This window comes from Eubalaena glacialis, chromosome 10, assembly GCF_028564815.1.
Source record: "Eubalaena glacialis isolate mEubGla1 chromosome 10, mEubGla1.1.hap2.+ XY, whole genome shotgun sequence".
Classification (NCBI taxonomy): domain Eukaryota; kingdom Metazoa; phylum Chordata; class Mammalia; order Artiodactyla; family Balaenidae; genus Eubalaena; species Eubalaena glacialis.
The window spans coordinates 65814862-65830292 of record NC_083725.1 but is presented as its reverse complement, the minus strand read 5'-3'; the positions used below and the strand labels follow the sequence as shown (position 1 = coordinate 65830292).

The window sequence follows — 15431 nt, the reverse complement described above, 5'->3', positions numbered from 1 at the left end:
CCTATTTGTGTACCTCTTAGATAGCAACAACACGCTCAAGCAGACCCCATGAAGATTTCTGGAGGTCCTTCTCTGGAGAGCTCTCTCCCTTTTGGTATTCTTCCCTCAAAATTACTGCCACCTTGATCTCCCCAAAATCCAATCTCTCTCTCCTCAATTTCACAACATTGCCATGCTTTGCTTAGGTTCTTCCTGCTGTGTGATAGTTAAAACATGCCTCCAGGCAGAACATGAGGGCAATCATAACACTCTCCTATTATTCCCTTCTTTCACAGATCACAGTTCTGCAATGACTGCTGTCCAGCAACTGAGAATGGATATTTCATATATTTTTTCTGATTTTCTAGTTATTTATGTCAGGAGGACACATCTAGCACCTATAAATTGTCATGGCCAGAAGTAGAAACATCAATGTTTCATATACAGTTCAACACTGTTATAAAAACTGCCCGTGTATTAAGCCTGCAATATGGTAGGAGCTGTAAAATATAAAAAGGGAACCTTTACTTTCCCAGTCAATATTTTGCAGGTAAAATAATAATATAAATATGTTTCACAGTTTGACAATTTTTTAAGTTTTAAAGAATGGATTGGAAGAACAAGGAGAGCCGTTAATATTCTCAATGCCCATAATATGTCTTACTCTTAAGGGAAACAAACCAAATCTTTTGAAAATAGTTATGTATTATACCGTATTAAAAGTATTTTTATTCTCCTTTCTGACATTGTTGTTTACTATAATAAATTAATCAAACAAATTCAGTTTAATTATCATGTGGTTTCTGCTTTATTCCCATGTTTGTCTGAAGGTTTTTTCTGCAAGATATAGATCAGAAATTGGAAAGGCTAGACTCAAAATCTTGTTTGAAAGGACTGTACAGATTCTCTCTTATCTACTGATATGTAAAGAATAAACTCATGGAAACAGGCTTCCCAATGTAAGCTGACACCATCATGTCAATCAGACACCAATCCATCTGTATCAGGGGACTGAGTCAGAATTTCCAAGATTAAATTTTAGCGCAGGAGCAGATAGCTTTGTGGAAGCACACTGATAACCCTAGACATAGCAGGGCATTACCTATGCCAGATTTAATGAACTGATGAGAGCAATATAATCATGTTTATTCAGTTTGGAATTTTGTTGGTACTCTTTTTAACATTCTATTTTCTGATGGGCATATGAGAAAACCCATTCTCTTTTGACTTTTCTCTAACTCTTATGCTTATGAAAAACATACTTTGTATTTAGTATCTTGTTCTCACCACCCCTCAGAATTCAGGTACAAATACTTTTTACCGAGTCTCTATGTTTCATGGCAATACAGTCATTTGCATGTGTTGAATAAAAATCTGTCCTCCTTTCACTGGGATATTATTGGACAAATTGATTGTGTAATCAAGGCCATTCCTAAAGGATCATATTTGAGGATACATTTCATTCAATCTGATATGACAAGCCTCCAGTCCCCACCAAGGACACAGATCTAATTGGTATTTGGAACCAACGTCTACAAGCCTTCCTAGGCAAACTGTCTGCTGTCCGTTGTTGTACATTGTCCCAGCATTACAAGTAGTAAGAATGGCCACTGACTTGCAAGAAAAGGAGAGAGGAATTTGCCCACATCTGGAAGTATACAGGTGAAACCTGGCGCAAATGAATTTATTTTGTAAATAATAGTGATAAAAAGAGTTCTGGAAAGATTTTATTAAAAATGAAATTCTAGATTCCATACATACTCTCAGGACAAAACCTAATTTAATGGCCTTAGCAGTTGTCTAACGTGATTGGATTCTAGATTTGCTGATTATAAACAAGGAACCTAATGTATGTTAATTGATCATTCTTACTGCAGTGATGTAAATTAATAAAGCCAAATAATACAAATCACAATGAGACCAGTCTCTAAATAATCCACAGAAGTTATTTATGATCACAAGAGGAGACTTAAATTATTCAAAACTTAGCAATAAGGCAAAAGATGATTTCTGGACCCTGTAATATCATGGTAGCACATTGTTTAAGGGTTGACCTAAGGGTCATCTGACTCTTATGGGAATGTAACTTTCCTTGAACTATCAATATTATTTACTATCGATTAGGGCCAGACTATGTAAAGTTAGATGTTGAGTTGTAGAAAACTAATAAAAGTGGAAATGATTTTTGTACAGTAGAGATGCAAATGATTTTTGATAGAGAAGATAACTCCAAAGGTATGTTTTCATTGCCACAGAGTATATTAACCAAGTTAACATGATAGGTTTATATCCAACTTAGCAATGTAGTTTCAGCATTTCTTTGTTGCTCTGATTATACGCATGTTGGTTTCTCGCTTCTCTTTTGAGTGGGTTTTGTCATCTTGCTTGTTCCCACATTAATGTGCTAAATAAAACTTATACTCTGCTCACTATCTATATGCATGAGAATTATATTTTTTGAGATTTATACTTTCACAAAAGAATATAAAAATGCTCCACAGAAATGTTGGTTTTACTGGAAAAAGAGGAACTCAGCTGATCTTCTAGGGGCAATTCCCAGAACTTAAATATCTATTTTTATTTCATTATTGATCAGATTAACTACTTAATTTTCACAAGTAATCTAAAGAGTAATAACTATACTGACAAATAATAATCAGCTCACCACCACCATCAATCCATAACTACACCCAACCAATAAAGAGCAACCCAGAATAACCTTCACAAACAAAACCAATTTCTTTGCTATGAAAAATTATCCAAACATCCAAATCTTTTAAATCATGTGCCACCACTTCAACCACTTCTGACTGCGCAGCATGCAAGCAAAGAAAGCTCCACAATCAAACCTAAAATAAAGCCCCCTAGATAACCATATTTGAAGTTGAGGTTTCAGGATACTATTCAGTAACCAGAGTAATAGTATAACTAAACACTGCAAACATACCACGTAAATATGCTAAAATAAAACTATTAATCCTAAAAAATACACAAAAATTATTAAAATAACATATCCAACCCTACCACTTACAATAAGTAGGACTTTTACAAACCATACATTACACATCAGATACAATAACAGCCTTTTCATTTGGAATACACATTTGCCAGAACATTACCTATGACTAACTAATCTGATGTATATATATACTAACGAAGCATCTCTAGTTTGTACGTGTCTATTTATTCATGTATGGTGAGACTTATATACAGAGCCTACATACACACAGAAACCTGGAATATCAGATTGATCCCATCATTTTCACATACGGAAACAGTGTTTATAGGCTATATACTCATATGAGGATAAGTATTCTGAGGTGATACAGTCATTACAAATCAACTTTCAGCTATCCCTTATATTAACACTAGGTAATAGAATGAATTTAAGTGGATAAGTCTATCCGTACACAGTTCTTTACTTTTTACTTTTTTAACATGAAAAAGGATCAAATCAGTTTTCAGGATTAACATCAAATATAAATAAAATCCCATTCCACCTCAATACATAATCAAAATACCTGAAGATTTATTTCCCTAATTACACAATTACCTGATTAGAGAGCTATTACCACAGCTGACCCCCAACCATGCTAGCTCTGCTGCCATAGGTGCTGGCAATATGAATGCCTGCTGTCTGTCCTGCTCAGATGTTTATTGTCAAAATCGAAGACTCAGAATGAGTATATCTGATTGGTAAAACCTAGGTTACATGATTCCCTCTAGATATATGATAACCTGGAAAATGTAAGTTGTTTTGTTTTCTTTAATCTATCTTGAGAAGACAGGCTTGACTTTTATCAAATGTAAATCTGACCTTTTGTTTTACCCACTTTAAAATATTCAGGATAATTCCAAACTCTCTAACTTGTTATTTACACACTGCTATAGTCTTCTCATAACATGTTTTCCCAGATTCTTCTCCCAATCTATCTCCCATCTCCTCCCTACCCCTTTTTTCTCTCTCTCCTTCTCTTCATCCTTCATCCTCTCTTTCTTTCTTACACACACACACACCACATCCCCTCTTGCTCCAGTATACTGTAATCTCTGAAACAAGCGACTATCACTGCCCATGGTTCCCTTGAGTAATGACCTTCCCTCAGCTCAAATGATACCTTTGCATGAAGTAATCTCCAACTCTCTCAAGTAGAATCATTCACTCTTGTCTCAAAATTACATTGTACACAGCTTTCTATTTTTACCATACCTCTACTGGCCTATACATCTCCTTCTTCCAGAATCCCCCATCCCTATCCCTCAAACTGAGTTAGAAATTGTTCTTGTGTGTTCCTGAGCAATGTGAAATTAACTTTAGTTTAGCACTTATCGCAAAGTATTACAATTGCCTCTTTCTTATACTGTGAACTCCAATAGGACTGGATGTGTGTATATTCACCATGTATTCCATATGCCTAGTGCCCAGTAGGTACTCAATAAATATTTGTTGAATGGTAAGAAAGAATCAAGAATAGGTGTTTCCTAGTCTGCCTCACTGATGATTGAGCTACTCAAAACACTGAGGAAAATGCTATTTACATGATGGGTACACTTAAAAGCTTATGAAATTCTTAGATAAAAAGAAATTAAATGACAAGAGTAAGTTTACAAGTTTGTCTTCAGAATTTCCAGTGAATGTAAAAAGCAGCAATTAGACTGACTGCATTACTGGAACAGCGTTCCTGCAAATGCTATCAACAGTCCTGCTACCAAACGGATGAAATTGTGTGTACACTTGCTTATCTTCATCTAAAGCTTTTATCTCCAGGAGCGGCATATGACCTCATACAGAAGAGGGTCAGTGCAGGTTTCTTGAGCTGGGGAATGTGTCTTACCCGTGGATGTGAAAACCATTTGCCTGCATTCAGAGTCGACAGGAAATCCCAATCAAATAAGGAAGGGTGGGTCAAAGAGGCATTTGGCAGGACCTCATTGATATTGGTTGTTCTTCTCAGGTCAGAGTCATGCATGAGAAAAGGCACATGATCATAACTGCAGGCAGAGAGGGAAAAGAGGGGAAGAGGTGGATAGGCTGAATTCAGCCTCCCTGGCAGACAGGGTTCTCAGTCCATCAAGGTCACAAGTCTTACTAGGGCTCCTTACTCCCTCCCAAATCTTAGCAAAGGAATAAGTACCAGTAATTTATACTTTGATATCAATATTTTTCTGCCCAAGGAAGCAATCTTTTGTGGTGTATGATAACCATGTTAGCTATGGTGAAAGAGTAGCTTTCCTATCCAGGGAATTTATGGATCAAGAAAACAATAGGTAGAGTGAGAGTGATCTGAGAGTAAAGTGAGTGAGAAGTGGATGGGGCAAGGCCCTGAGGTCCCCAGAACCATACTAAGCAGGCATCTACACAATCTCCCTGTGTTTTTCTGACTCATTTCCCAGCTGGCAACTGCCCTGAGTATTTCTAGTCCTAGATCCTTCACATCAGATGGCATCATTAGAAAAGTTTATTATCTGAAAACTTCTGTTATCAGCTATTTGCCTTGAAGAATCTCTGCTTTTATGAAAATCTCTCTTCCTTTATCATTAAAATATATATGAAGAGAACTCTGTAATGACCATGAAGGAGTAACAGGATTGAGACTTAGCCTCCTGTCCATAAACAAATCTAACTGGATAAAATAAGAGAATTAACTTTTTTAGGAAATGGACAATGGGGAGCACAGTATAATTATCTGAGAAAAGGCAAACAAATGAAATAGGCTCTACCATTACCCTGGCTTCATTCTTGCAGGTAAATACTGGAACGTGGCATGGGGCAAGGAGGGGGGCATCTAAAAAGTACCCAGCTATCGTACTGAAATTAGGAGAAGGAGATAAGATTAAGGAGAGGTCAAGACAGCTAGAATTTGTTGGCTAGAGTCCCAGAGACAATGGGAGCTATGCAAAAAGAAAGCATTCCAGGGAAATATGTACAGAGGTCCCTGGAAGTATGGTTAATATCAATTTGTAAAAAAAAAACAAAACAAAAAAATATAAATTTGTACATGTGCAGAGTAAAACTCTAAGAAGTTTGCCAAGAACAACTTCCAAGAAAAGAAAATTACCAGAAAGTTGTAAGACAATTTGCAGAGCTCACACAGGGGTGTAACTCCTTCAAGTTCTATCAGTGGAGTGACCTCAATAATTACATGGGCACACCTTTGAAATGGGAATAATTTAGAACTAGAATTACTTTAGAGTCTCCATAAAAGAACTTAAAAACAAGCCTCCAAAGGATCAAACTAGTCTGCAAGTAACTTAACTGCCTGCTAGAAAAAGACCAAAATTCTTTAAAGGAATACAAGAAATATACCACCCAGAATGGCAAAATCACAATGTCTGGCATGTAACCAAAATTCACCAGACATGTAAAGAAGTACGAAAATGTAACCATAACCAGGAGAAATTACTCAATAAAGACAAACTTGGAAATGACATAGGTGACAGAATTAATAAACAAGGATATTAAATCATGTAAAACAAAAATATAGATGATGCATAAAATAGATGCAAAGGAACACATGAACATAATGAAGACATAACTCTGAGATATGAAAAAGAAATAAATGGAAATTCTAGAAATGAAAAAATATAATAACTGAAATGAAAATTTCACTAGATGAATTTAACAGCATATTTGATATTACAGATCATGTAAAGAACAGTGAATGTGAAGATGTAGCAACAGAATCTATTCAAATAACTGTGAGACAATATCAAGCAGTATTATATATGTGTGGTTGGAGTACTAAAAAGAGGGAAGGAACAGAAAAAAAAAATCTGAGGAAGTGAAAGTAAAAATTCCAAAAATTAAAAAAAATTATGCATCAACAGATCTAATATTAATGAATACCAAGAGAAATAAATACACCTACACACGCACATACACCACAGTAAGAATTATAATAACCAAATTGGTGAAAAATTGATGAGGAAAAGAAAATTGTAAAAGTAGACACAGGAAAAGAAAACACATATTTAGAGAGAAATAAAGATAAGTATCCAGTGGACTTCTCAACAGAAAATACGAGACACAGAAAACAATGAAACAACATATTTTAAATGGTGAAGGAAAACAACTGTCAACTTAAAATTCATCAAAAATGAAAGGAAGAAGAGATGATGCTGGGAAGATGACAGAGTAGGAAGCACTAGGAATCTGTCTCCCCACCTAGACAACAACTGCACTGGCAGACTCTGTCTGATGTAACTCTCTCGGAAGCCTGAAGTATATTAAAGGCTTGCAACTTCCAGAGGAAAGCTTAGATTTAAATTGGGGTTAATTTCAGTCAATTTCAGCTCTTAGCACAGTAGCAGGTACCCATCACCCACCCCCAGCCACATGGCAAACAACTGCCGACAGGTTCCTGGAGTAACTTGCACAGCAGTTGGTGAGAGCCAGGGTGGCGAAAAAGATCCTGTATTCCAAATACAGGAGTTCTCTACTCTGGTCACTAATTGCTGCTTCTTTTCACAAAAGAGCAAAGAGGTGGGCAACCACTGTTGTTGCACCTTCTTCCACTGTTGCAAAGCCCTCGTCCTCTAACTGAAGTGACTTTCACAAGATTTAAAGGACCAGCACCGTTTTTAACCGTCTATTTTTCTCCTTTTCTCTTTTGGAAGCCAGACATTAAAGACCAGCATACTAAAAACACCTGCACATACAAGGGAAAATTAGAAAGTGCCTATATATGCCCAAGGATAGGATCAGAAAAACCTGAGAAAACCTTAAGTTTACACCTCAGGCTGATGTATGGCACAGAGACATCTTTCAAAAATTTTTAATTAAAAAAAAAAACAATAACAAAACCCATCAAACCCCAGAGAAGGGAGAGAATCTGATTTCCAGTGTTACCACATTATTAGATTCAAATGCCCAGTTTTCAACCAAAAAAAACCCCCAAAAAACCACAAGACGTACCAAAAAAAAAAAACAAACAAACAAAAACCAATAAAGTATGGCCCATTCAAAGGAAAAAAATAAATCAACAGGAACTGTCCCTGAAAAAGAGCTGATGGTGGATATACTAGTCAAAGACTTTAAAACAATCATCTTAAAGATACTTAAAGAACTAAAGGAAGATGTGAATAAAGTCAATAAAACAATGTATGAGCAAAATGGAAATATTAATAGAGACTTTTTAAACCCTAAAAGGAAACCAAAAGGAAATTCTGGAGCTAAAAAGTACAATAACTGAAATGAAAAACTGACTACAGGGATTCGAAGACAGATTTAAACAGGCAGAAGAAAGAATCAGTAAACTGAAAGATAGGACAGTACAACTTACTGAGTCTGAGAATTAAAAAAGATTGTAGAAAAGTTAACAATCTAAGGGATACCCCAACACCAAAGCCAGACAAACACACTACAAGGAAAGAAAATTATAGACCAATATCCCTTATGAACATTGATGCAAAAAATCCTCAACAAAATACTAGCAAACAGAATTCAGGAGTGTATTAAAAGGATTATACACAATGACCAAGTGGGATTTATTCCCAAAATGCAAGAATGTTTCAACATAATGAAATCCATCAATGTAATACACCACATTAAGAGAATGAAAGAGAAAAATAAAAACATGATCATTTCAATTCATGCAGAAAAGGCATTTGACAATTCAACACCTTTTAATGATAAAAATTCTCATCAAACTAGAAACAGAAGCAAACCACCCCAAAATAATAAAAGACAAATATGAAAAACCCACAGTAAACACCATATTCAGTGGTGAAAGACTAAAAGCTTTTCCTCTAAAATTAGGAACAAGGCAAGGATGTCTGCTTTTGGCACTTCTATTCACAGTGACACTAAAAGTTCTAGCCAGAGCAATTAAGCAACATGGAGAAATAAAATGCATCCAAATTGGAATGGAAGAAAATAAAATTACTTCCGTTTTCAAGTGGTATAATCTTACATGTAGAAAAGCCTAAAGTTTCCACAACACCAACAACAAACAGAATAAATAAATTCCACAAAACAGCAGAATACAAAGGAAACATCCAAAAATCAGTTGCATTTCTATACACTAACAATGAAGAATCTGTGTACAGGTTCATGAAGTAACTTGCAAGGCATCTGGTAAGACTCGGGATGGCAGAAAAAGATCCTATACTCCAAATACAGGAAATATACACAGGAACTAATATATAGTTAACTATCTTTATCATGCTGCACATTACATCCCTAGTATTTATTTGTCTTATAACTGGAAGATTGTATCTTTGACTACCTTCGTCTGATTCCACCTCTCTCACCCACACCTGTTCTCTGTTAGTCACAAATCTGACCTTCTTCTATGAGTCTGTTTGTTTGCCTGCTTGCTTTTCAAGTATAATTGACCTACAACTATGTTAATTCTTGGTACACAACACAGTGATTCAATATTTCTATACATTTAATAATAATCACCATTAACTCTAGTTGTCATCTGTCACCATACAAAGATATTACATAATTACTGACTATATCCCACACTGTACATTTCATATCTGTGATTCATTTTTGTAACTGAAAGTTTGTACCTCTTAAACTCCCTCACCTATTTCTCTCCTTCCCTCCAACCCCCTCCCCTTCTGGCAACCACCTGTTTGTTCTCTGCCTCTATAACTCTGTGTTGGTTTGGTTATGTTTGTTCACTTGTTTTGTTTTTTAGATTTCGCATATAAATGAAATGATACAGTATTTGTCATTCTGACTTATTTCACTTGGCATAATATCTCTAGGTACATACGTGTTGTCACAAATGGCAAGATTTCATTCTTTTTATGGCTGAGTAATACTCCATGGTGTGTGTGTGTGTGTGTGTGTGTGTGTGTGTGTGTGTGTGTGTATAATGCTGCAGTGAACATAGGGGGGCATATATCTTTTCAAATTGATGTTTTCATTTTCCTCAGATATACACCCAGAAGTGGAATTGGTAGATCATATGGTATTGCTTTTTTAAATTTTTTGAGGAACCTCCATACTGTTTTCCATAGTGCCTGCACCAATTTACATTCCCACCAACAGTGTACCAGGGTTCCTTTTTCTCCACATCCTTGCCAACATTTATAATTTGTTGTCTTTTGGTTAACAGCCATTCCGACAATGTGTGAGGGAATATCTCATTGTGGTTTTGATTTGTATTTCCCTGGTGATTAGTGATATAGAGCATCTGTTCATATGTCTGTCGGCTATCTGAATGTCTTCTTTAAAAAATGTCTATTCAGTTCCTCTGCCCATTTTTTAATTGGGTTGTTGTTTCTTTGATGTTGATTTGAATGAGTTCTCTACACACTTTAGATATTAACCTCTTGTCAGATATATCATTTGCAAATATCTTCTCCCATTCCGTACACAGCCTCTTCAATTTGTTTACAGTTTCCTTCACTGTGCAAAAGCTTTTTGCTTTGATGTAGTCTTTTATTTTTGCTCTTGTTTCCCTTGCCTAAGACCCCCTAAAATATTGGTAAAACTTATGTCAAAGAGCATACTTTCTATGTTTTCTTCTAGAAGCTTTATGTTTTAAGAACTTACACTTAAGTCTTTAATCCATTTTGAGTTTATTTTCGTATACAGTATGAGAAAGTAGTACAGTTTTCCCAACACCATTTTTTGAAGAGGCTGTCCTTTCCCCATCATATATTCTTGCCTCCTTGATCATAGATTAACTGGCCATATAACTATGGGCTCATTTCTTGGCTCTCTTTTCTGTTTCACTGATCTATGTGTCTGTTTTTGTGCCTGCACCATCCTGTTCTGATTACTGTAGCTTTGTAATATAGTTTGAAATCAGAGCATGTGATGCCTACTGTTTCACTCTTCTATCTTAAGACTGTTTTGGGTACTTAGGGGTCTTCTTTGTTCCCATACAAATTTTAGAATTATTTGTTCTAGTTCTGTGAAAAATGCCATTGGTATTTTGATAGGGATTGCACTGAATCTGTGGATTGCATTGGGTTGGTACGGTCATTTTAACAATATTAATTCTTCCAATCCATGAGCATGGTATATCTTTCCATATTTCTGTGTCATCTTCAGTTTCCCTTATTATGTCTTACAGTTTTCCAAGTATAGGTCTTTTAGCTCCTTAGATTTATTCCCATGTATTCTATTTTTTTGATATGATTGTAAATGGGATTTTTTTCTTAATTTCTCTTTCTGATAGTTCTTTTAGTGTACAGAAATGCAACATACTTCTGTATATTAATTTCATATCCTGTGACTTTACCAAATTCATTGATGAGTCATTGACAGGTTTTTGGTGGTTTCCTTAGGATTTTCTATGTATAGTATCTTGTCACCTGCAAATAGTGTTTTACTTCTTCCTTTCCAGTTTGTATTTCTTTTACTTCTTTTCTTGTCTGATTGCCATGGCTAGGACTTCCAATATTATGTTGAATAAAGGTGGTGAGAGAGGGCACCCTTGTCTTGTTGCTGATCTTAGGAAAATGTTTTCAGCTTTTCACCATTGAGTATGAAGTTAATTCTGGGCTTGGCATATGTGGCCTTTTTTATGTTGAGTTATGTTCCCTCTATACCCACATTTTCAAGAGGTTTTATCATAAAACTATGTTCAATTTTTTCAAAAGCTTTTTCTGCATCTACTGAGATGATCAGGATTTTTATTCTTCAGCTGTTAATGTGGTGTATCACACTGAATAATTTGTGGATACTGAATCATCTTTGCATCCCTGGAATAAATCCCACTTGATCGTGGTGTATGATCCTTTTCATGTATTGTTGAATTCAGTTTGCTAATATTTTGTTGAGGATTTTTGCATCTATGTTCATTAGGGATATTGGCCTATAGTTTTCTATTTGTGTATGACATCTCTGTCTGATTTTGGTATCAGGGTGACACTGGCCAGAAGTGTTCTGAGTCAGAATTTTTCCTTCCTCAGCAATTTTTGGAATAGTTTTAAAAGGACAGGTGTTAACTCTTCTCTAAATGTTTGGTTGAATTAACCTGTGAAGCCATCTGGTCCTGAGCTTTTGTTGGTTGGGAGTTTTTCAATTAATGATTCAATTTCAGTCCTGGTAATTGGTCTGTTCCTATTTTCTATTTCTTTCTGGTTCAGTCTTGGGAGCTTGTATATTTCTAGGAAATGTATCTATTTCTTCTAGGTTGTTCATTTTATTAGTGTGTAATTGTCCATAGTAATCTCTTATGATCCTTCATGTTTCTGTGCTATTTGTTGTAACTCCTCCTTATTCATTTCTGACTATATTTATTTGGGCCTTTTTTTTTTTTTTTTTTGAAGAGTTTGGCTAAAGACCTATCAATTTTGTTTTTCTTTTCAAAGAAGCAGGTCATAGTTTCACTGATATTTTCTGTTGTTTTTTAGTCTTTATTTTATTTATTTCTGCTCTCATCTTTATGATTTCTTTCCTTCTACTAACTTTGGGCTTTGTTTGATCTTCTTTTTCTAATTCTTTTAGGTGTAAGGTTATGTTGTTTACTTTTTTCTTGTTTCCTGAGCTTGGCTTGTATTGCTATAAACTTCCATCTTAAAATTGCTTTTGCTGCATCCCATAGTTTTTGGATCATTGTGTTTTCATTTTGCCTCCAGGTATTTTTTTTATTTCCTCTTTGATTTCTTCAGTGACCCATTGGTTGTTTAGTAGCATATTCTTTAGCCTCCACATGTTTGTGTTTTTTCCAGTATTTTTTTCTTCTAATTGATTTCTAGTCTTATAGCATTGTGATGCTTAATATGATTCAGTCTTCTCAAATTTACTGAGACTTGTTTTGTGGCCTAGCATGTGATCTGTCCTGCAGAATGTTCCATGTGCACTTGAAAAGAATGTGTATGCTGCTGCTTTTTGATAGAATGTGATGCTGCTGCATATATGTATATATACACACTCTAGAAATAGTTAAAGCACGAGACCACTGTGATCTTAGAATATCAAGACAAATGCTGCCATTATTGTTAATATTTGGATAATAAATTCTTGTTGTAAATCCAATCTTAGGTGGTTTGAAGGGGTAGTTTGTAGGAAAATTAATTGTACACCACCTTGATATGAGCTGTCATTAGGTCCCATAATTGTGGTTCGCCAGTGAAACATATCATCCTCAACTAGCCCTGCAAAACACTGTGCTGGAGGGTCATGGGCCAAGTCACTAAGTTCCTTATTAATCTGTTTCAGCACCACAGTCTGTGCTTTTCATCTGGCTCCCCACTATCTTGGTATGTGCTCAAAGGTCTGGCAAAACTCTTGGTTATCCCAGTGGCTGGGAAGGACTGTCTCTTCATCTCACACTGGCTCTGCCAGACACAGGTAGAGAGGAGCTAGGGCCTCCCCCAAGCTGCAGCCTCGGCCTCCTCTCCATGCAGCAACTGGTGCCTCCCCAGCCCTATGGGGCTCACATGCATGACACAGCCACAAGATGCCTGCTCTTAATATATTTTACATCTTTTTGTTTTGTGTATCCCTTAACTAGTTATAGTGGATATAGATGATTTTATTACTTTTGCCTTGTAACCTTCCTACTAGCTTTATAAGTGAATATCTTCTACCTTTACTGTATATTTGCCTTTACCAATGAGGTTTTTCCTTTCAAAATTTTCATATTTCTAGTTGTGGCTTTTTCCACTTAGAGAAGTCCCTTTAACATTTCTTGTAAAGCTGGTTTCACGGTGCTGAATTCTTTTACCTTTGCTTGTCTGTAAAACTTTTGATCTCTCCTTCAAATCTGAATGGAAGCCTTGCTAGGTAGAGTATTCCTGGTTATAGATTTTTCTCATTCATCATTTTAAATATATTGTACCACTCCCTAATGGCCTGCATAGTTTCTGCTGAAAACTCAGCTCAGAGTCTTACAGAAATTCCTTTGTACATAACTTGTTGCTTTTCCCTTGCTGCTTTTAAGGTTCCTCTTTATCTTTAATTTTTGCCATTTCAATTACAATTTGTCTTACTGTGAATATCTGTGGGTTTATCTGTTTGGTACTCTGTCCTTCTTGGACTTGGATGTCTGTTTCCTTTCCAAGATTAGGGAAGTTTTCAGCTATTATGTCTTCAAATATGTTCTCTGCCCCCCTTTTTCTCTCTCTGGGACCCCTAAATGGGAACATTAGCATGCCTGATGTTGTCTCAGAGTTGTCTAAGAGTTGTCTCTTAAACTGTCCTCATTTTTTTGGTTCAGTTTCAGTAATTTCCACTACTCTGTCTTCCAGTTAGCTGATCTGTTCCTCTGTATTGTCTAGTCTACTGTTAACTCCTTCTATTTTTTATATCAGCTATTGTATTCTTCAGCTCTGTTTGCTTCTTCTTTATATTTTCTAACTCTTTGTTAAAAACTCCTAATATCTCCCTTTGTTCATCCCTTCTCCTCCTGAATTCTTCGAGCATCTTATTGGTCATTACTTTAAACTCTTATCAGGTAGATTACTTACCTCCACTTCATTTAGTTCTTCTAGGGTTTTATCTTATTCCTTCATCTGGAACTTATTTCTCTATTGCCTCATTTTGCCTATTTCACTGTTTTTATTTCTATGAATTTCATAAATTGGTACATTTCAGATTTTGTATAAGTGGCCTTATGTAGGAAATGTCCTATAGGGCCCAGCAGCACATTCTAGTCTGGTCACCATAGCTATGTGCTTTAACAGTGCCCTCTATATGGGCTGTGTGCATCCTTCTGTTGTAGTGGGCTGACTACTGTGGGCACACTGGTAGGCATGGCTGGCCTCCAGTCTGCTTAGGTGCCAGGTCTTGCCTTGTGCAGACTGCTGGCCACTGGTGGGTGGGACCATGCCATGGCAAAACTGCCTGCTTAGCTAAGGGAGGCCCAGCCCTGGTGCTGGCCCACAGGTGGGTGGGGCCCAGTCACAAGACAACTAGCTAAATACCCCATTTAGCTCTGGCCCACTATTGGCCGGGTCCTGGAGTGGCTGGCTGTAGGGCCAGGGCTCCCAGAACTAATGTCACCCTGCTGATGGATGAGGTTGTGGCCTGGGAGTGTCCCAGTGCTGGTGTCAGCCTGCTGGGGGGGCAGGGCCAATTTTTGACATGGCTAGCTGTAGGGTCTGTGGCAATCTGGAGCTGATGATGGCCCACTGGCAGGTGATACTGAATCCTGATACAGGAGGTTGAGGCATCCAAGGTGTGCCATAGCTGGTACTGTCCTGCTGTTGGGTGGGGCCAGGACCCAGGTCAACCCAGGGGTGGTTCTGTTCTGCTAGTGAGTGGGTCTTGTCTTGACAGAGCTGGCTGAAATGCTGGTGTTGGCCCACTGGTGGGAAGGGCCAGAACCCAAGGTGACTGGGGCCTCAGGATGCCCTATGGCACCTGGCCTACTGGTGGGTGGGGCTGTGTCCCCAACCAGCTAGCTTCCTGGTCTGGGGAATCCCAGAATTGATGTTAACCAACTGGTGGGCATGGCCAGGTCCCAGAATTAATAAGCTAGAAGGAGGATTTCAAAATGGTGCTTACCAGGACCAATGTCCTTATCCTTTAGGGGTTG

At 36.9% G+C, this 15431-nt stretch overlaps 1 protein-coding gene across 1 annotated transcript in view; it reads right to left on the bottom strand.

Moving 5' to 3' along the window:
* The window catches only part of GDPD4 (glycerophosphodiester phosphodiesterase domain containing 4), a 151053-nt gene that overhangs the window by 86316 nt on the left and 49306 nt on the right, over positions 1 to 15431 (bottom strand). Inside the window, exon 12 of the mRNA XM_061203710.1 lies at positions 4815 to 4971. Within this exon, the coding sequence (XP_061059693.1) occupies positions 4815 to 4971 (157 nt within the window). The remainder of the gene's footprint in view (positions 1 to 4814; positions 4972 to 15431) is intronic.